Source organism: Gekko japonicus, unplaced genomic scaffold (genome assembly GCF_001447785.1).
Source record: "Gekko japonicus isolate JY-2015 unplaced genomic scaffold, Gekko_japonicus_V1.1 scaffold55, whole genome shotgun sequence".
Classification (NCBI taxonomy): Eukaryota; Metazoa; Chordata; class Lepidosauria; order Squamata; family Gekkonidae; genus Gekko; species Gekko japonicus.
This window is the reverse complement of record NW_015160837.1, coordinates 1,322,636-1,345,355: the sequence shown is the minus strand read 5'-3', so window position 1 is coordinate 1,345,355 and position 22,720 is coordinate 1,322,636. Positions and strand designations below refer to the sequence as shown.

Below are 22,720 nucleotides of genomic sequence, written 5' to 3'. Positions count from 1 at the left end.
AAAACTTCTGAGTGTTCTGATATGGTCTCCGGTGGTCCGTCTTTTTTCCCCTACATAGCCTGGTTATTATCATTCTCATTATAACTTATGAATCGCCCCACTCTGCTAGCAGGCTCTGGGCGATTTACAACTGCAAAAGCAATTAAAATTACAATCGATATAAAATCACAGTAACCAAGAGGTTAACCAGTCCAAGATGGTGATATGATCCCTTTCGCTGGCCACACTGCTGTCTGCACAGCGGAGCAGGGAAGGGCACGTGGGGATCGTAAGAAGAAAGAGGGGGTGCCAGTCTTAACCGTTGCTGCCCTCAGCTAAAAGGCCGGTGGAACATCTCTGCCTTACAGGCCCTGCAGAATTGCATCAGATTCCGCAGGGCCCTGATGTTATTCCACCAGGTCGAGGCAGGACTGAAAAGGCCATGGCCCTAATCGAGGACAGCCGGACCTCCCTAGGGCCGGGAATTACCAGCAAGTTGTTATCTGCTGATAGGGTTGCGGTGGCTCTTTTTGTAGCAGGAACTCCTTTGCATATTAGGTGACACACCCCTAATGTAGCCAATCCTCCAAGAGCTTATGAGCTCTTCTTACAGGGGCTACTGTAAGCTCTTGGAGGATTGGCTACATTAGGGGTGTGTCACCTAATATGCAAAGGAGTTCCTGCTACAAAAAGCCCTGCGAGCCTCCAGGTGGGGCCTGGGGATCTCCCGCTTTTACAACTGATCTCCAGCTGACAGAGATCAGCTCCCCTGGAAAAAATGGCTGCTTTGAAGGGTGGACTCTATCGCATTGTACCATGCTGAGGCCCCTCCCCTCCCCAAACCCCGCCCTCTCCTGGCTCCACCCCCAACGTCTTCAGGTATTTTCCAACCCAGACCTGGCAACACTATCTGCTGACCTCTAGAGAGCAAAGCATATCTGAAAGGGTTGTGGTTCATGGTCATTCTTGGTTCTTCAGGTATTGTAATTCTTGGGTCTTCCATTACTAACTTCCATTCGGATATCTGTAAAAAAATAAAATCCCTTCCTTGTGGTTCGGGAAGCAGCGGCACAAAAACCAGGTAAACCAAATAAAGAAGGGAAAGATTTTACTAGAGCCATAATGTGCTGGACCGTTTCTGACTAATGACACAACCTTGAAAGAGGAGAGTTACCAAGCGATTCCATTAACGGTGTAAATATGTATTTTCTGTTTCAGAATGTCAAGTCTCCCTAATTAAATCGGCTCCTTTCCCCTCCATGACTCAACGATGGATCCCATATCGTTCAATGTTAAGAATCCTCAAACGTCCAGTGATGGCTCCGTGGACTTCACTCTCCAGCTAGTAGGTTCTCTGCCCGTCCACACTCTGACCACTATGGCTGTGCTGCCTTGGATTGTGGCAGAGATAAGGCAACTGAGCACAAAGTCCTCGAGGGAAGAACCCGGCGCCGACCAAGTCCGGCTTTACGTCTCACCGACCAGGTTGCGGTGTGAAGCTGACACCGGCGAAAGCCAGCCATGGGATCCTCTGCTCTGTTGCAGCTTGTTTGAGCACAGGCCGCAGCACGTCCACAAGCTGATTCACAACAGCCAAGACCCAAGCTATTTTGCTTGCTTAATAAACGACAGAGCAGTAGATCAGCAAAGTACCTGTTACGTATTCAAAGCCGGGGATCAAACAGAAGTAAGTGAAATGTTTCCGTTTGAGTTCTTGGGGTTTTTTTTGTTTTGGTGGGGCTTCTTTGTTTTTTTGAAGACTGCACGCTGCAAATTCAGAGCTTTGAAATAAATCAGATTGTAGAGAGACATATCATCTACTGTGTTTGAATGCAGCCTGGGCACTGTAACAGTCCTTATCTGTTTCAGGTCTGTATTGACTATTGAGTTCAGTGATACTCTTACTTCCATACAGTTTCTTTATGATTTTGATTTTGTTGTTGTTCAGTCGCACAGTCGAGTCTGACTCTTTGCAACCCCATGGACCACATCATGCCAGGCCCTCCTGTCTTCCGTCGTGCTCCGGAGTTTGCTTAATTTCATGTTCGTTGCCTCGATAACACTGTCTAACCATCTCATCCTTTCTTCTTTGACCTTCAATCTTTCCCAGCATCAGGGTCTTCTCCAGGGAGTGCTCCCTTCTCATTTGGTGGCCAAAGTATTTGAGCTTCAGCTTCAGTATCTGGCCTTCCAGGGAACAGTCAGGGTTGATTTCTTTTAGGATTGACTGATTTGATCTCCTTGCATTCCGGGGACTCTCAAGAGTCTTCTCCAGCACCATAATTCAAAAGAATCTATTATTCGACGCTCAGCCTTCCTTATAGTCCAACTCTCGCAGCCGTACAGTACTATTGGGAATACCGTTGCTTTGGCCATGCGGACTTTTGTTGGCAGTGTGATGTCTCTACTTTTTATTAGGCTGTCTAGGTTTGCCATCGCTTTCCTCCCAAGGAGCAGGTGTCTTTTAATTTCATGGCTGCAATCACCATCTGCAGTGATCTTGGATCCCAGGAAGGTGAAGTCTGTCACTGTTTCCACGACGTCCCCTTCTATTTGCCAAGGAGTGATGGGGCCGGATGCCATGATCTTAGTTTTTTTGATGTTGAGTTTCAAGCCAACCTTTGCGTTCTCCTCTTTTACTCTCAGCAAGAGGCTCTTTTTTATTATTTTGATGCCAGTGTGTAAAACCACCTGGCTGTGCATTTTATCTAGGGGATTATTTGAACTCCCAACCAAATTGCTGTGTACTGAGAAGGCTGGTATTCTGTGTGTGTCCAAGTCAGATGTGTCAATGGAAGCAGTGCAGACAGGAGACATTTATCTTTTCCTTCAGCTGACGGCTGTGGATAGCCCTGTCATCCATTAATGTTGTTAGTGCATTTTGGAACCCATTTGTATTACTGGCCTTCACAATATCGTGTGGTCAACTTTCCCATTGTTCCCCAGGGAATTCTGGGGTTAGACCAAGCTCTCAAGCAGAAAATTGTTAGCACCTCCATCAAATTGCAGTTCTCGGTAATAGGTTCAGATGGGTAGCCATGTTGGTCTGAAGCAACCGAGCAAAGTTCGAATCCAGTGGTACCTTCAAGCCCAACAAAGTTCAGTTCAGCGTATAAGCTTTCATGTGCATGAAACCTACAAGTTGAGCTGCTGTAAAGATAAAGGTAAAGGTTCCCTTGCTTGAAAGCCAGTCGAATCCGACTCTAGGGTTGTGGTGCTCATCTCCGTTTCAAAGCCAAAGAGCCAGCGCTGTCCGAAGACGTTTCCGTGACCGGCATGACTGAACACCAAGGCGCACGGAACGCTGTTACCTTCCCACCGAAGTGGTCCCTATTTATCTACTTGCAATTTCTTGCTTTCGAACTGCTAGGTTGGCAGGAGCTGGAACTAGAGACGGGAGCTCACTCCATCATGCGGCACACTCGGGTCTCGAACTGCTGAACTACCAACCTTCCACAGCCTGCAGTTCAGCGTCTTAACCACTTGAGCCACCGCAGCTCCTTGAGCTGCTGTAGAGTTTATCAGTTGGTAGTATAGAATTGCCCAGGGTCAGGACAACTACTGAGAATCCCTGGCACATAAGACTAGCATCATTTCAAGAGGTGGAGCCCCACCCCCCCTTCACCTCCTCAGAGAACACAGGGGTTTTTATTCTGCATCTTTGGGGTTCTATTCTGCATATTTTACATTGTGATTTGCAAGCCATCTTGAGCTGTGGAGAAAGGTGGCGGTTTATAAATAAATAAATACACAATGGGCTTCTAGAGGGGAAGGCTGCTGTAGACCAGTGGTCTGGAATTGTGGTGATTGCACTGTGTTCTAAAGGTCTACCTGCTCTACAAACATATCCTATTTATACCAGGATAATTCTTGTAGCCCCCTGTGATGAATCCTGGTAATTATAATTAGATGAGGATGCAGAAGAAGAAGAAGAAGAAGAGATTGGATTTGTACTCCGCCCTTCACTACCTGAAGGAGTCTCAGGCTTAAAATCTCCTTTCCCTTCCTCTCCCCACAACAGACACCCTGTGAGGTGGGTGGGGCTGAGAGAGCTCTTTTGAGAACTGCTCATAAGAGAACAGCTCTGAAACAACTTGTGACTGACCCAAGGTCACCCAGCTGGCTTCATGTGGAGGAGTGGGGAATCAAACCCGGCCCTCCCAGATTAGAGTCCGTACTCCTAACCGCTACACCAAACTGGCTCTAAGAATTCTGCGCTACTGATTCTCCGTCATAGGATTACAGTTTGCAGGGAAGAAGTGACGAGCAGTGAAGAGTTTACAATTAGGACTAGAGACTAGTAAGCTTTGGCTAGCCTGTATAGAACCACAGAGGCCTTAGGAACTGGGCATTAATGCAGCTTTGGGGGTACCCGATGGTGCGGGGATGGGCCGCTCCATGTCAACCATGGGATGGCTACTCTGCTGCAGTCTCATAAGAACATAAGAGAAGCCAACGTTGGATCAGGCCAATGGCCCATCCAGTCCAACACTCTGTCACACAGTGGCCAAAAATACCAGGTGCCATCAGGAGGTCCAGCAGTGGGGCCAGGACACTAGAAGCCCTCCCACTGTTGCCCCCCCACAAGCACCAAGAATACAGACCGAGAGTTCCTATCTATATCTTGTGGCTAATAGCCACTGATGGACCTCTGCTCCATAGGCTTATCTAATTCCCTCTTGAAGCTGTCCATGCTCATAGCCGCCGCTGCCTCCTGTGGCAGTGAATGCCATGTGTTAATCACTCTTTGGGTGAAGAAGTATTTCCTTTTATCCATTCTAACCTGACTGCTCAGCAATTTCATGGAGTGCCCACGAGTCTCCTATGCTTGTGTTCATTTCTGATCCTTTAAGGCTATATGTTACCATCATATGATGCTCTCTGAGGAGTGTTGGTCTGCGGTCAGTAATGCCAGATACACAGATTTATAGATACAGGATGCTAACTTTTAACTCCCCCCCCCCCACATAATAATAGCCATATGAAGATTTTTTTCCAAATCCTGGCTGCTGGACTACGATAACATAATGGTAATCAATATTTCCTATCTCCAATTAATTTTGTCCAGCGCCGTGAAAAAGTAATAACAGCATTTGCTTGCTTGACTGGTTCTGCAAACTGTTTGTTATAGTGCCAAAAGGAGAAAACCTTTCATCTCGAAGCACATTAAGATTCTTAACTTCATGCTTCTGATTTACATAACAAATGCTCAATATTTACCCATGGATATCAGTATATAATGGGTAAAAGAATCCTTACAGAGCCCTCGAGGGTAATCCCCAACAGTCGTCCCTTGCCTGACAATCCCTGTTGTGTAAAATGGTCCTGCTTAAATCACTGAAAGGGAAAGCTAAGCGTTAATAGCTCCTTGGAGAAAGGGCAGAATAAAATATTTATAGATCGGTTTTATTGTATTTACTTATCTGTCTCATGCTATTGTAGTTATCTTGCCAGATGGTCAAATGGGATTTTTAGAGCCTCAGGGAAGCATCGGCCAGGGTTCAGAAAAATGTCAGACTTGCTCTGCACTCCAGAGGGAGTTCTGAGTTTGTGTTTCTCTGAATCGTTGCCATGTTTGGAGATGTAGGGAATTTCAGAAGCAGTTTGTGATACCATATACAGATCTGCTGTTCAAAGAGAAACATAGTGGGGGGGAAATCCCATTATGTAGGGGCGAGCCCTTGGACCTCAGGTGCAGTGCAGAATATGTACTTCGTACAGTACATATTTTTTTTTCTATCTCAGGTTAACAAGCTTGGAATAGGAAGTTAGTGCTTAAAGCAAACATATAAAGACAATTTAGAAAATAAAACGGAGAAAGGCTTAACATTAAAGAACCTTTACCCTAAATACTGCTGGTCCCAAATATAGCCAGTTTTAAAATGCAAGTTAATCCTGTAAGGCATGTCTTGCTCTTTAGACAATGAGTGTGTATCCTCCGCAGCAGTTCCAGCAGCAGGTTGTTGTTCTTCAACCAGAAAATAAGCATTTCGCAAGTCTTTGATCTCTAAAATGCCATTGAACTGCTGCTCTTTGATATTTAGTTCCCAAATGCACAGAGGAAGTGTCTTTGGAGACAATATAGATTGTCCTGGGGCTGACTGAACAAAAGGCTCACGTGCAGCTAACAGTGACTTCTAATTGCAAGGCCCTTAAGGCAGATTCTGGCTTTCAGTTGGTCCCCTTATGCTAGCAGGTATGCACGTAACATACATTATCTATAGGAGAGCTTCTTATCATGAAGCTAGTTGCAATCTGCCTGCAATCTGGAATGGTGAGATTTTCATAGGTGGGGTTGTGTGTGTTTTTATATGTGTGTGTGTCCACCTGGAAGTCATGGCGACCTCTGGTGACTGACCCCTACTGGGGGCCTGGAGATATTCAGAGAGGTGGCTGAATAAAGCCTGCCCCCGCCTCCCAACTGCTGGTATTCCAAGGAGGTCTCCCATCCAAATACTTGTCAGAGTCCAAATACTTGTCAGACCCTGCTTTGCTTCTGAGGTCTGATTGCCTGGGCTATCCGGGTCACGGCTGCGGGATTGTCTTTTGAAACAAAATCATATACTTGAGATGGTCTTCATTTAATTCTCTTGTTCCACACAGTTTTAGCCATTATTTCAAGCAGCCATGAGGACCAGCAACTAAGGGTTGTGTGGAATTTTATCTTCTGAGTTCCATGAGCTGGTTCTCTGCGGAAGCAGCAAATGCCATGAAACCCTTGGTGGGCAAGAACAATGAGCATTTCCGAAAATCTTGCAACCTAACAAACTGATAGATGCGTGGAATAATGCTTGGGATAATGACTGTGTGAACAGTGTTTTAGAAAGTAATATATAAAGCAAGAAATATGAGTCCTTGCCGCAGCAATTCTATTTTGATGACATGCTGGCAGACAGTTTCACACATGTGGTCTGTTAATTTGAGTAGGGCAACATCCTGGTAATTTGTTTTCTCCCAATTGCTTCTGAGTGCAGCTTTCACTTGACTTTCTAAAACTGAAGGTTCTTCTTCAAAAGATTTGTTTTCTAAGGACTCAGTTATCCTTTCATCTCTTCCGTAAAGTTCTTCAGTGAATTATCCCATCTTTTCTTTATTTTGTCCTGTTCAGTTAATGAATGTCTATGTTAATCTTTAGCATGCCTAACCATTCTTTAGATTTCCTTGATTTCTTAGATGTTCTTTCTCTTTTGTTGTTCTCTTCTATTTCTTTACATTGGTTATTATAATAGTTGCTTTTGTCTCTATGTGCCATTTGCTAGAACACTACACACCGAGACGTCTTACTCTGTTTCTGACACCTTTTACTTTTGCTTCTCGTCTATCTTCAGCAATTTTAAGAGTTTTATCAATCACTCATCAAGGTTTTTCATTTCTTTTGAAATAGTCTTTGCACATTCTTCCTTGATGATATCTCTGGTTTCAATCAATGGTTCTTCTGATGCCCATTCACTTGAACTTAGTGATGCAAATCTGTTTTTTATGTGGTCTTTAAACTCTACGGGAATGTTGCTTAGATTGTATTTTGGCGCTATGAATGTTTTGGTATTTTTCTTCAGCTTTATTCTGGTTTTTGAAGGAACTGACGTCCAGTCTCATGTATGGTCTTCCTCTTTTCTTGCTGCCTTCAACTTTTCCTAGCATTATTATTTGAACTATTTCTAGCTTCGATTAATGTGAACTAATGTGGTGCAGGCGAGTTTTACCGATACTATGGACTGCCCAAAAGACAAATAAGTGGATTCTAGAGCTGCGGTGGCTCAAGTGGTTAAGACTCTGAACTGCAGGCTGTGGAAGGTCGGTAGTTCAGCAGTTCGAGACCCGGGTGCCGCATGACGGAGTGAGCTCCTGTCTCTAGTTCCAGCTCCTGCCAACCTAGCAGTTCGAAAGCAAGAAATTGCAAGTAGATAAATAGGTACCACTTCAGTGGGAAGGGAGCAGCGTTCCGTGCACTTTGATGTTTAGTCATGCTGGCCACATGACCATGGAAACATCTTCGGACAGCGCTGGCTCTTCGGCTTTGAAATGGAGATGAGCACCGCAACCCTAGAGTCGGACTCGACTGGCTTTCGAGCAAGGGAACCTTTACCTTTTACCTTTACCTTAGAGCAAATCAAGCACGAACTCTCCCCTAGAAACGAAAGTGACCAAACGGAGGCTATCATCCTCTGGTCACATCATGAGAAGACAAGACTCACTAGAAAAGACAATACTGCCAGGAAAAGTTGGAAGGCCGCAGGAAAAGAGGAAGGCCCAACATGAGATGGATGGGCTCAACCAAGGAAGCCACAAAGGACCTCCGTTTGCAAGACGTGAGCCAGGTTGTTAACAGTAGGACATTTTGGAGTTCATTCATTCCTAGGGTCGCCATAGGGTCCCCTGCTTCGGCAGGGAGGGCGGGGTATAAATCAAATAAATACCATCTTAGATAGGGATTAGATATACCATCTTAGATACGCCATCTTGATGAAAGATTTTGTTTAGAACATCTAGAGCACTTAATATGTTTTCTGTAATTTTGTAACAGTAGTTTTTATGGTTTTAACTGTTTTATGTGTGGCGTATGCCGAATTGGGAGCCGCCCTGAGCCTGCATTGTGGGGAGGGAGGGCTAGAAATTGAAATTATAAATAAATAAAATAAGCCGGAAGCAACTTGAGGGCACTTTATGCTCAGGCATCATCAAAACCACAGTTTTGCTGGAAATCGTAGCTGTTCTTCCATTACTTGGACAATCATGTTGGAAAAGAAGAGGTCATTTTTACGAGTTATAGAGCAATCCTGAGCAGGTTTGATGGTGTGAATCTGCCCTCACCTGGATAGCCCAGGCAAGCCCGATCTCATCAGATCTCAGAAGCTAAGCAGAGTTGACTCTGGCAAGTACTTGGATGGGTGACCTCCTTGGAATACCAGAGGCGGGAGGTGGGGGCAGGCTTTACTCAGCCGCCTCTCTGAATATCCTCCAGGCCCCCAGTAGGGGTCAGTCACCAGAGGTCGTCCATGGCTTCCAGGTGTACAAATGCACTTTTGCACACACTCACACACACATGCACTTATTTAATTTTTTTTTTAAAAAAATGCTAGTGGTGTGCATCCGAGCACCTAAGGGCTTTGCAGAAGGGGGCTTTCCCACTCCCTCCTCCTGTTGTAGCCCACTGAGTTCCTCCAAATTTTGTTCCTCAGGGTAAACACCAGGGGTCATTTCGTAGAAAAAGAGGTGCAGGAGCTCATTAGCAGAGCTCATTAGCATAACTTATTTGCATATGCCACACCCCCTGACATCACTGGAAGTGTGTGAGAAGGCCACGCTCAGGCTCCCCTGGACTGTTTTGGATTGCTAGCTATTGGGGGGGGGGGGAAACGTGCAGATCTGTCCTCACAGAGGAGGGAGAGCTTGTACCTGAATAAAACTTGGTCTTAAAGGTGCCACTGGACTGTTTTGGACCTGGGTGGGTGGGGTCTCTGCAGCTTACCTGGATGCTTCTTGTTGTGACTGAGGGCTGCTGGGAGCAGGGGGTGGGGCTTGTTTCATGTGCCCGCCCCCTGGGCTCTTTACTGCCGGAGCTCTGCTTCTGTGCGCTCCCGCAGAAAATGATGCCTGGTAAACACACTCTCAGGAATAGTGTAGTAGAGGAATGGTCCCTACCCATTATGTCCCTGTGGGCACCTTTGGGATTCTGACACAGTGAGGTGGAGCTGATCACAAAATGGTTGGTGTGGGAGGCAGCGCCACCTACCCAGAGGAAGTCCAAGGGCAGGGGAGAAGAGGGACTACAGTAGTGAGACAGAGAATACAACCAGTGCTGAAGTGCTGCTACTGCTGCTGCAGAGTTATTTTAATTTGCACAGCCTATCAGATGCCATGCTAGGGAGGAGCTCCACCTGGCTCCACCCACTTTCTGAAAGCATTTGGAAACCAGGTGAGCTATCAGTGGGCGCCGTGCGGTCCACGGGCAGCACACTGGGGGAACCCTGGTGTGGAGGACACACTGATATAGCTTGCAGCGGGATGGGGAGAATCTGCGGAATTCACCAGTTTGGTGTAGTCGTTAGGAGAGCGCACTCTGATCTGGGAGAACCGGGTTTGATTCCCCACTCCTCCACTTGCAGCTGCTGGATGACCTTGGGCAAGCCATAGTTCTGGCACAGCTGTCCTTGATAAAGAGCCGTTTCTGTCAGAGTTCTCTCAGCCCCACCAACCTCACCGGCAGTGTTCCCTCTAAGCTGAGTTAGTGTGAGCTAGCTCAAAGTTTTTCAGCCTCCGGCTCACACATTTTTGTCTTAGCTCAGGAAGGATGAGGCTCCAGAGCAAACTAATTCATGCAGTAGCCAAATTGCTTGCTCACAACTTTAATGCCAGTAGCTCACAAAGTAGGATTTTTGCTCACAAGACTCCAGAGCTTAGAGGGAACATTGCTCACCGGGTGTCTGTTGTGGGGAGGGGAAGGGGAAGGAGTTTGTAAGCTGCTCTGAGACTCCGATTGAAGGGTGGGGTATAAATCCAATCTCTTCTCTTCTTCTTCTTCGTCTCTTCCACAAATGGAAATGCTGTTCTGTCAGGCATACTGTGTGGCTGGATGCTTGCCACTGTATTATTATATGAGTGGTCTACTTATATGAGCCGCACTCCTGCAAAAGTCACTCACCACCCACCACCGTATCATTGGAACTGAATTAGCATTTTAACAGTGGCAGAGGTTTCAAATGAAGGGGTGAGAGAGAGTGGCAAGGACAATAAGAGTACCAGGTGAAAAGACGCAATTTCTTGTACCAAACTTTGTTTCCGGTGCTAATGAAGACTGTATAAAAATACAAATAGTGTAATGTTGCTCTTGAACTGGTCAGAGATGCTAATAGCTGGAAATGAGAGAACCAGTTTGGTGTCGTGGTTGGGTGCGCGGTCTCTAATCTGGAAGAACCGGGTTTGATTCCCCACTCCTCTGCATGCAGCTGCTGGTGTGACCTTGGGTCAGTTACAAGTTCTTTCAGAGCTGTTCTCTTAAGGGCGGTTCTCTCAGAGCTCTCTCAGCCCCACCTACCCCACAAGGTGTCTGCTGTGGGGAGGAGAAGAGAAAGGAGATTGTAAGATGCTCTGAAACCCCTTTGGGTAGTGAAGGGCCGGGTATGAATCCAATCTCCTCTTCTTCTACTGTATTAGCTATGTGTTTTGCTATAAAAATGTTCTCAGCACTGGCTGCAGATAAGAGCTTAACAGCATGGTCCTAAGGACTCTTTCCTGAGAATGAGCCCCTTTGAGTAGATTTGAGGAGATTTCTGAACAGACCTGCTTAGGATTGGTCTCTAAATGACTTGCGGTGCAATCCCCAGCAGAGTTATTCTAGTCTAACCCAATGAAGACCTTAACCTGGAGTAACTTTGCACAGGATTGCACTGTTGGTATTAGGGGTGCCAGCCTCCAGGTGGGACTTGGGAACCCCCCAGAATCACAGCTCCTCTCCGGGCTACAGAGATCAGTTCCCCACCTCGAGAAAATGGATGCTTTGGAGGGTGGACTCTGTGGCATGGTACCCCACTGAGGTCTCTGTCCTCCCCAGGCTCCACCCCCAAATCTGCAGGAGTTTTCCAGCCTGGATCTGGCAACCCTACCCCCCCCCATCCCCCGGCAGTGGCCAGGGGGGACCTGGCAGCTCTAGTTTGCACCTGACTGATGGTTGCTCTCAGGGGTCATTTCGTAGAAAAAGAGGTTCAGGAGCTCATTAGCATCAGTTATTTGCATATGCCACACCCCCTGACATCACCGGAAGTGTGTCAGAAGGCAACACCCACCGCTCAGGCTCCACTGGACTGTTTTGGATTGCTAGCTATTGGGAGGGGGTAGAGATGTGAAGGCCCAGAAAAAAACTGGAAAAATTCGGGGGGGAAACATCCCCCCCCCCCGTTTTTTCCTGAACTTTTTTGTTTTTTTCCGAAAAATTGGAAAAATTGAAAAAAGGAAAGAAAAAAAATGATTATGGAATATTTTATTTTAACATGATGAATAAAATAATTTCTCTGCACTGCAGACAAGCAAGTCCTAGGTTACAAACTGAACTCTCCAATGCAAGAACAAGATGCATTTCTTCCTTTAGGAGGTGCTATTGTCAGAAGAATATAAAAAGGTTTCAGTTTTGTTTTTGCATGTGGGTGGGTATTCTGTTTGTAATAATTGTTTGGATGCACTATATTTTTAATATGCTAGTTGTGATAATTTCATGCCAAGTAAAAATGTCCATAGTCATATTTTATGTTCCTAAGTAACAGAATTACTTTCAATCTAGAAAAGACAAAAGAAATGCTAATGTAGCATTTTTTCAATTTTTCCGAAAATTTCTGTTTTTTTCCCGAAAAAAACTGGGTTTTTTCCCGAGCTTCAAAATTTCTGGAAATTTTACCTCTGTAGGAGGGGGGGAACGTGCAGATCTGTCCTCACAGAGGAGGGAGAGCTTGTACCTGAAGGCAGGCCAGGGGTGGACTTTCGTGGCTGCTTCTTGCTCCTCATGGCCCGACTGAGGGCTGCTGGGAGCAGGAGGCGGGGCTTGTTGCATGTGCCTGCCCCCCTGGGCTCCTTGCTCCGCTCCTGTGCGCTCCTGCAGGAAATGACCCCTGGTTGCTTATAGGTTTTAGGGTTAAAAAGTTGCTGTATTTCTCATGCGTGATTCAGGCAGAAGAAGAAAGATTACTGTTATTCACGTTTAGCTGAAATGGTGTTCCTTTTAGAGTTTTACATGCTGCTTTTATTATTTTACAGCCTTTTGTTCTGGTGCTAATTGTGTCTTTTTATTGGAAACATAACCAGGAAGCACTGGGTTTAAATATTTACTTGAAAATCCCACGGTAATTTAACACTGCCGTCCTAGGCAGAGTTGTACCTTTCTGAGCCCATCCATGTCAATAGACTTAGAAACTTGTAACTCTACTCAGGATCGCACTGCAATTGTGCTCCCTTCTCGTCATGCAGTCATAATACTTTTTATCCATAGATGTGTGCTCCAGTTCACCACGAGCACGTTTCTGAAAGGCTGTAAGAACTGACTGGCGTTTTGATCCGCGTGTAGTAAGTTCATCTGCCCGGCAACACAGCAAGTCCCAGTCAGGGCGATGAATTGGTCAGACGTGCATTATTCAGCTATAAAAGGTATTGCAAAGACCCAGTGAACTCCGAAGCATTTGCTTGCTCGGTTTAGTTTCGTGACAGAGGATCATTGTGTAATTTCGTTTTGATGTTGGACACACCAGAGGCTGAGCCGTTTGTTGAGTATCCCTGCATTAAAATGACTCAGTCAGGGTACTCAGTGGTCCTCTTCAGCTTCTTATTGTTTGTAGTCAGTTGTGTTACAGATATTAGCATAATCTGCATATGTATGAGTTACATGCGGGGAGAAATACTTTTTTGGGGGGGGGGATCAGTTCAGATTTAAAGCCACTGTAAGAACTGGTTTGATGTTTTATCAAATTCTGGAAGGGCCACTTTTTTCTTGGGGAGGTGGTTGTTATTTTAAAGTTGTGTCTGACTTCCATTTGAAGAAGTAGAAGCTCAAAAGGAATGTGCCTAGAGATCCCATGAGTCAAACCAACTTCTTCACAGTGCTGCTGATCTGTTGAAAAATGGTATACCTCCAGCAATTGCTATATTCCAGAGTAGGCTTGCTAAATATTCTTTCACCTAGTGGGTATCAGCTACCACTTTATCACTGAGCCCAGTGTGGATATTCAGACTATATGTGTAGTGGGAAATGATATCATAGCTGCTTGGCCTGCTCGCTGTTGGTCTTCTTTCTTTTTTATTTCCTCTGCCATTCATCTTATTTGCCCAGAACCCTATGTAGAATCCAATGCATTTGGCCTGTGTGATCTATGCATCTAGATTTTTTTGTTGGGGGCAGGGCTATTTTTGGGCAGGAACGCACAGGAACGGAGTTCCGGCTGGCTTCTGAGTTGACCACACCCAGCAGGAATTCATTCGCATAATAGGCCACACCTAACAGCAGAAACTCATTAGGATTGGCTACATTCAGGGGTGTGTGGCCTAACATGCAAAGAAGTTTCTGCTACAAAAAAAGCCCAGGGTTTTGACAACAAAGTAAACAGAATGAGAAGAAATGGTGGGTGTGGTGACATGGGGGTGTGGTCTAATATGCTAATGAGTTGCGATGTCAGGGATGTGGCCAATATGCTAATGAATTTCTGGGTTTGGGTGTGGCCTATTATGCTAATGAGTTCCTGCTGGGCTTTTTCTACAAAAAAAGCCCTGGTTGGGGGTATACCTGAATGGATAACTGGATTCTGCATGCATAGGCTCCTGTGCAAAAATTAAGGCCAGTGCTATTCCCCTCACACTTCACATATTTGGAATGTCTGTGCATGGCTCTAGCTGACTAGCATTTGAGGTTCAGTGACCTGGTGTGCAGGTCATAAGCGGCACCCGTTGGGAGAGCTAACTTGGGAAGGTGGGAGTTAGGGAATGAAAGGCCCCCCCCCGTCATGGTCACATGTTTGTAGTGTAATGGCTCTGAGCTTACCAAAAATGGTATTTAATCACTGCAGGCTTTCCTCCTTTGACCACTGGTATTTCCTGTTGCTGAACAACAACACTGGGTCTAGAGAACTATAATACTAAGTAAATGTTTTAATCAGAGACAAACTTGTGTGCCGCGATCCCAGGAAAATTTCCCAGGACTTGTAATGCGGTTTGACTTCATCGCTGTATAATGCTGCTCTTGGAAGGCATTCGGAGTTCTCAGAGCAGGATGAAATAAAATAATTTACCGCATCACGTTTTACCCGCCGTCTCTCTCTTGCCCCTCATGCAATGAAAGATTTCTAAAGACAAGGTTAGCCAGTGTGCTTGTTGTGGTTTAGGAGCATCAGGCTAATATCTGGGAGACCCAGGTTATGAATCTCCATTTGTGTCATGGAAGCTCGCCGAGTGACCTTGGGCCAGTCACGCAGACTCAGCCTAACCTACTTTGCAGGGTTGCTGTGAGCAGGGGTCATTTCCTGCAGGAGCGCACAGGAGCAGAGCTCCGGCAGTAAAAAGCCCAGGAGGTGGGCAGATGCAACAAGCCCCACCCCCTGTTCCCAGCAACCCTCAGTCAGAGCAAGAAGCAACCAGGTAAGTTGCAGAGCTCCCCCCAGCCCGCAGTCCAAAACAGTCCAGTGGCACCTTTAAGACCAAGTTTTATTCAGGTACAAGCTCTCCCTCCTCTGCGAGGACAGATCTGCATGTTCCCCCCCCCCCAATAGCTAGCAATCCAAAACAGTCCAGTGGTGCCTTCTGACACACTTCTGGTGATGTCAGGGGGTGTGGCATATGCAAATGAGTTATGCTAATGCATTATGCTAATGAGCTCCTGCATCTCTTTTTCTACGAAATGACCCCTGGTTGTGAGGATGAAAAGGAGGCAAGGAGAAGGATGTAAGCTGCTTTGGGTCCCCACTGGGAAGAAAGGTGGGGTATATAACTGAAGTAAATAAATAAAAGTTCGCTATCGTCCTGCAGCAAATCATTGTGCCATTTGGGGTATATTTGTGTTTGGACGACACATTTAGGAATAACGTCTGTCTTTATGAAGTGTCTCCTGCCACATGGCAGTTCCAAGATGGCAAGTTCTTAGGACTAGCATTACATTTTCAAGACAGGTGAACTCTAAGAACATAAGAGAAGCCAATGTTGGATCAGGCCAGTGGCCCATCCAGTCCAACACTCTGTCACAGAGTGGCCAAAAATACCAGGTGCCATCAGGAGGTCCAGCAGTGGGGCCAGGACACTAGAAGTCCTCCCACTGTTGCCCCCCCCAGGCACCAAGAATACAGAGCATCCCTTGCCCCAGACTGAGAGTTCCTGTCTATACCTTGTGGCTAATAGCCACTGATGGACCTCTGCACCATATGTTTATCCAATTCCCTCTTGAAGCCGTCTATGCTTGTAGCTGCCGCCACCTCCTGTGGCAGTGAATTCCATGTGTTAATCACTCTTTGGGTGAAGAAGTACTTCCTTTTATCCATTCTAACCCGACTGCTCAGCAATTTCATTGAGTGCCCACGAGTTCTTGTATTGTGAGAAAGGGAGAAAGGGACTTCTTTCTCTGCATGACCCTATCCTAAAGCTTTTCCTTAAGAATAAAATAACCTTTCTTGGATGTCTTCAGATTCAAGTGACGGGACCCCAAAGGCAGGCGTTAATTCATATGGCTATTGGGGGGGGGGGAGTTAGAATAGCAGGATCAAAAACAATTTAGTGCAGGAAATATAAGGTGAGGTTTACTTGTGTAAAATTCAAACATAATCAAGAAAATTTGAGCTTGTTCACATAATTTCCCTTGGTTTTCTAAGTTAACATTGATGGTTGAGTCAGTGCATTTCATGGCCCATTGTCCCTATTGACTGTTTTTCATATCTCATATATAAACGTCGGCCCAGTAAGGCCCCACTACATTGTATCTGAAGAAGTGGGTTCTAGTCCATAAAACCTTATGCTGAGATAAAATTGTGTTAATTTTTCAAGTGCCCCAATTTTGTTTTGCTCTGGAGTTAGCAATGGCTGAGAAATGTGAGGTCCTTGTTAAAACATGTATTATCTGCCTTTCTCCCTTACAGGAACTCAAGGCAGCTTATAATGCAAACACAGTCAAATATATAAAATGCATAAAACCCATAAAATTGAAACCAGGAATTTAAAACTGCCATTAGGCAGAACAGAGGTGTCAGTTAAATAGATAACATGAAATGCAGGAGTGCAAGGCAGTGTTCCCTCTAAGCTGAGTTAGTGTGAGCTAGCTCAGAGTTTTTTAGCTTCCGGCTCACACATTTTTGTTTTCGCTCAGGAAGGACAGCTCCCGAGCAAACTAATTTATGCAGTAGCCGAATCACTTGCTCACAACTTTAAGGCCAGTAGCTCACAAAGTAGAATTTTTGCTCACAGGACTCCATAGCTTAGAGGGAACATTGGTGCAAAGTTATCTCAGCAGTGTTATCCCTAAGTGTTTGTTTTTTCGGTCATCTTTTCCCCCCTTTATGCTGTGATATCTGGTAGAGCCACTGTGTGGCGCTGAGACATTCAGTAATCCAGCTCTCACACAGAGGGATGTTTCTGTGTTAGTAATGCTACTTGGAAAGTATTCTGAGAGACTGTAATTTAGGATTTCACTGTATCAGCTGCGTGTTTGCCAAAAGCGCATTCTACACAAATACCATGAAAGATGGATGTCTGTTGGATCCCCCCCTTTAAAATACACTCTTGGGTGTTGATTCCTTCATTATGCTGCAGCCACGAGGTACAAATTGGCAGTTCTGAATCTAGTTCTCAGAGAAGGTTTCCCCAGAGCGGATGTGGGAACTTTACATTTATGTCCAAAATTTGCGCTAGTGGAACTTGCCTGCCTTCTACCCGTATGTTTTGTGCTTAAGATAACACAAGGAACTCCAGATACATATTTTTGAAAGTGTTGTTATTACTAGCTGCAAAACAAGTCATTGCTTTGGAAAGTAATGGAAATTACATCTAGCTCCCACACCAGGAACCAGCATAATAAAGATCTGAGATCCCTTGATAATGGGAAAACTCTCCCATTAGTTCAGTTCTAAGGGGTCGGAAGAATTTCTCATGACCCGGTTTCCCTTTATCTTTGATATGGGTAGTAACCCTGAGAAATGACTGAACGAGACGAATAATAGCAGTCCGTAAGTAAATGCTGATAAGGACTCATCTGGAAAGCAAAATGAAATTGTCAGGCTAACCGATGTTTCAATAAAAGTTTAATATGGTTCACTGTTTGTTAGTAGCCCGGGTTCACCAGGGGAACACATTTCTGTGTTTAAAATGGGTTTAAAAAAAAAAAAAAGGGACGGAGATCGCCCGCGTGAGCGGAAAAGGGCGGGAGAACAAAGCGGTGCCAGAGGAAGCACTATGGGGCATTTTACACAGCACCCCGTAGCGCTTCAGAAACGGTATAGAAAAGTGAAGACCACTTGGAAGCAGTTTTCAGGTAAAACGGTTCAGAAACACTTCCCTAACGGGACAGAAGCGTTTCTGTCTGAAAGTGAAAATATATTCCGGTAGGGAACCGTTACTAAAACGGTTCTGTCTGAAATGTCAGACCAGAAACCGTTAGGGAACCGTTCCTGAACTGGAATATATCGGCTGTCTGAAATTCCCCATAGTGTTACATCCATATCTTGTGGCTAATAGCCACTGATGGACCTCTGCTCCGTATGTTTATCCAGTTTCATTTTGGCTTCTTTTCAAATGTGTGTACAACTATACCCCCATTGGCTCCTTTGTGCATTATTATCCTACAGAGAGTTAATTTTGGCATATGTATTTAGTCCTGAAATGCGCTGTGTGTGTTGTGCTGTTGCCAGAGGTGCTGCCTTTTACTCTTGGGTAGCCCCAATAGCAAGGGCACCCCACTTCTAACCTGACGTAGAGACCCACAAAACTCAGGCCAAGGAAGGCACTCTTGGTTTTGAAACACAGAGCTAGCCACAGCTCTGAAAAAGAGGTCTCCATTTTCAGATGACAGGCAACCTCAGAGCAAGCCTCCAGTCTTCCCCCTCCACCCAGAGAGAGATTATGCTTATGGAATGACAATGAGTTCTACCAGGTAAAGTATCTACATTTCTAAAGTCTATTCAAAAGCCGCTTGGCAAATAACTCTGTCTCCAGTAATTCTTTGTACTGAATACTTGTCTTTCCTGCTCTGTCCCTCAGGATACTGGGATAAACCAATCCATCATTCAAATGTTTAGCCCATCGTTTGTCTATACTTGAGAGCCTTTTCAGACCCTGGCCCAGGACCATTAGTGGCCAGATAATCCATTCAACTAGCCACCCAGCACCTGGCTTCTGTTGTTAAATCCAGACCCTGCCTCTCTGGAAGCTCATCGGTCACATCTAGGCCTTGCCTATCCTGATGCCACACACTCCTGGGACCCATCATTGGTCCAGGAAATCTATTGTTCTCACCTGAGACCAGCCCCCCAGGACCGCCCATTGGTCTGCATTGTCTTCCAGTGGGTATATCCCAGCGTACACATGGCCTCAGACTGTGTGTTTTCTGCCCTGATGCAAATTGGCAGTCCACCCCTGAAATCCTCTGGGTTTTAGGCCACAATCCTTCTTCATGGACCTCTGCACACTTCCATTAGGTAGTATCACCCCTCCATTAGGTATCAGTCACCTCTGCTTCCTTAAGTCTGTATTGTGTGCGTGAATGTTTAATTATTGTTTGTGCGCTTGAGAATATTTAGTAAAGAAATCCTTATTTTAGCCACCCAGCCTCTGTGCCTGTTCCTGGGTTCTTGGGAATTCTAACTCTGGTATACACAGGTCTGATCCCATAGTTATGCCAATTGCATATTAATATCATAATTCCCCAATTTTTTATTAAATAATAGAAGAATTTGGCTAACAGTGCTACTTTTTGCTCTTTATCCTAATTATATTGCAGTGTGTAAAGTGATGCTTAGTCCTTGAGTCCTACTGGAGTCACAGAACACTGAAATAAGGGATAAACGTGTTCCTTCTTACCTATTGTTAAAGGTAAAGGTTCCCTTGCTCGAAAGCCAGTCGAATCCGACTCTAGGGTTGCGGTGCTCATCTCCGTTTCCAAGCCGAAGAGCCAGCGCTGTCTGAAGACGTTCCCGGGGTCATGTGGCCGGCATGACTAAACACCAAGGTGCACGGAACGCTGTTCCCTTCCCACCGAAGTGGTACCTATTTATCTACTTGCAATGTCTTGCTTTCGAACTGCTAGGTTGGCAGGAGCTGGAACTAGAGACGGGAGCTCACTCCGTCATGCGGCAACTTGGGTCTCGAACTGCTGAACTACCGACCTTCCACAGCCTGCAGTTCAGCGTCTTAACCACTTGAGCCACCGTAGCTTCTATTCTTAAGAATATATAAATTAGATAGAATAGGAAGGGAGAACTTCCTTGATCTATACTGTTGGTCATGTCTGATTTAATTATTATGGGTACTTAAAATCCAGTTAATGTCACAGGATTTGCATATAATCGTTGATAAGAAGGTTGCTGAACTACAGTTTGTGGGTATGTTGTCCTGTTTCTGTAATATTTTTACTCTGAAATAGTTTAGAAAACTTGATTCAGCCTTTGAAAATCAGTGAGGGCTAGCTGTTATGAGTTGTGACTTGGATTCTTATATTTGCTTCTCCACAGAATCTGTGGTCAGCAATGAATAAAAGACGGTCTTTCAGCCTTAGGTTCCTATCTTTAACATGGGTCAAACATCGTTGTGAACTAAGTAGAGGTTCTGTTTGAGTGCCGTATGCTTTATTAGCTTAAAAAACTGGTGCCTATTTGCATTCTCTTTTCTCATTCTTTTCCATTTTTTAATATTACATTTCCCCACTATCTTTCTTCCTAGACAAGGACTTGAAGTTTGGATCTCAAAGTTGAGACACAAGAATTCTTTAGAGGACACAGAAGTCCTTTAAAGCAGGGGTGTCAAACATGCGGCCTGGGGGCCAGATCAGGCCCTCGGAGGGCTTCTATCAGGCCCGCAGTGGAACTGGCTGTCTTCTGCTTCCAGTTCTGCTGCTGCTGCATCATCGTAGGTTTGCCGCTTACAGATACACACCTGAACAGCATACTCAAGATTGCAACAGCATAGACATTTTGATGCAATAATTCAGAGCAAGAGGTGTCAGTTATCAGACCCTGTTAAATAAACACAATATTGCAAGAGTGCTAACCTTTTAAGCATGTTTTTATTTTAAGTTTAAAGAAACCCCTTTGTGTTGGTGTCCTTTATAAAGTTTGTATTCCCACTACCTGGCATTACGTTTTGTAACACGCACAGCCCGGCCCAACGAGGTCTCATTTATGTCAGATCCGGCCCTCATAACAAATGAGTTCGACATGCCTGCTTTATGGAATGATTTGTGTCCTATTTACAATGGTTCATGTATTTTCCCCCTCATCCCCATTTTGTTTCCGATTGTCTGTGAAACCAGCGGGGCCTGGAGATCGCCTGGGATTACTGCCGATCTCCACACGACAGGTCGGTTCCCCTGGAGAAAATGGCTGCTTTGGAGGGTGGACTCCATAACAGTGCACCCCACTGAGTTCCCTCCCCTCCCTATACCCTGCCTCTGCAGCTCCACCCCCCCTCCCCACAAATCTCCTGGAATTTCCCAGCTTGGAGCCGACAACCCTAAGGCGTTACATGGTTGTAGCTACAAGGCTTTTCGCACGTCTCTTTATGTGTTCCTCAGTCTTGTGCTCGTTGAGGCATAACCGTTTTCTGGAAATTAGTAAGATTAAGGAGAGCATGCCTCATAAAACATACATCTTTCTCCTGGGATGGAAATGTTACATCCTTTGCTTGTGTGCACATGATGTTCCGGCTTCTCTGAGGATGCCGTTTTCGAACTTTCACGCGGTAAGACTCTCTGCCTTCCCAAGCACAAGGAAATGGAAATGACTTTTGACTGCAAAGCAGCACTAAGAGCTGAATTAGAAGGGAGAAAGCGCATAAAAATAGGTAGTTGTCTCAGCTGCTATTGCCACTGGACTCCAGGCAAGTGTTTGGACTCACATTGCAGATTGGCATGGGGCACTCTATCTTCTAAATAGTTAAGATGACTAGACAGGTCAGAAGAGCTCTTGTCAGCCCAATGCTAAATGTTTTCTGATTTTTATTATGATTTGAATGACCCGTCACCCTTGAAAATATGTTATTACCCTAGGAAGTACGCTCAGGATTTATCCTCTGTCATTTTGAGAAACTTGCCCTCTCATGCTATAGGAAATTTCACTCGACCTTCAAAAGAAGAAATGAGAAACAAAATACTTGAAACTGCAGAGATGGATAGATTAACTTTATTTTTGAGAGGACAAGGTGAAGGAAGCTTTGGAAATACATGGTCAAGATTTTACAAATGGTTGGAACAGTACAACAAATAAACTATATGCACATACATCCGAATTAGAAGAAAACACGAATTATATTTTTAACAATAATGCAAAAATACTTCCATAAAAAATACATGGTGGAAAAAATGCATGATGTACAAGTAGATATTGTATGAGGTAACATATTAGACAAAATAATGATCTAAGTGGGACCCCCATATTTGTATGTATGTATGTTTGTTTGTTGATTCTGAAAAAAACAAATTCCTTAAGGAAATCTCACTCGCAGTTTGAGAGTTTCAGATGTACAAGAAACAAGACACTTCCCTAAAACTTGTAAAGGTTGTAGATGAAAAATTGCAATTTCAGGAGCCAATCAGTGTTTTCATATTCAAGGATTTCAGTTTTATTAATTACAACATTTATATCCCATCTTTCTGCCCTCATAAGGGCCACCAGGGTAGCTAACAATTTAAAACATACCTAATGAGAATCACATTTAAATCCATTAAAATTAACCCCCACTGCCAAACACACATCATTAAATAATTAAAAACAGCAGTTAAAACACCGATTAGGGATCACTGCGGGAATGCCAGTGAAACAAAAGAAGTCTTTATCTGGTGGTGGAATGGCAGACAGCAACAGAAGGGGACAGACTAATCTCCTTGGGGAGAGAATTCCTGAGCTTTGGGGCCACGACTGAGAGGGCCCCCTTAGCTTTGTACTAGAAAATCTGTTAATGTACCATTCCCGAGTCATCTTCACTGCATCTTTCTTTCTTTCTTTCTTTCTTTCTTTCTTTCTTTCTTTCTTTCTTTCTTTCTTTCTTTCTTTCTTTCTTTCTTTCTTTCTTTCTTTCTTTCTTT

At 44.9% G+C, this 22,720-nt stretch overlaps 1 protein-coding gene across 1 annotated transcript in view; it reads left to right on the top strand.

Moving 5' to 3' along the window:
* TBC1D1 (TBC1 domain family member 1) overlaps positions 1-22,720 on the top strand; it is a 156,152-nt gene that overhangs the window by 8,440 nt on the left and 124,992 nt on the right. Inside the window, 1 exon segment of the mRNA XM_015418418.1 lies at positions 1,198-1,666. Coding sequence (XP_015273904.1) covers positions 1,250-1,666 — 417 coding nt within the window. The 5' untranslated portion in view covers positions 1,198-1,249.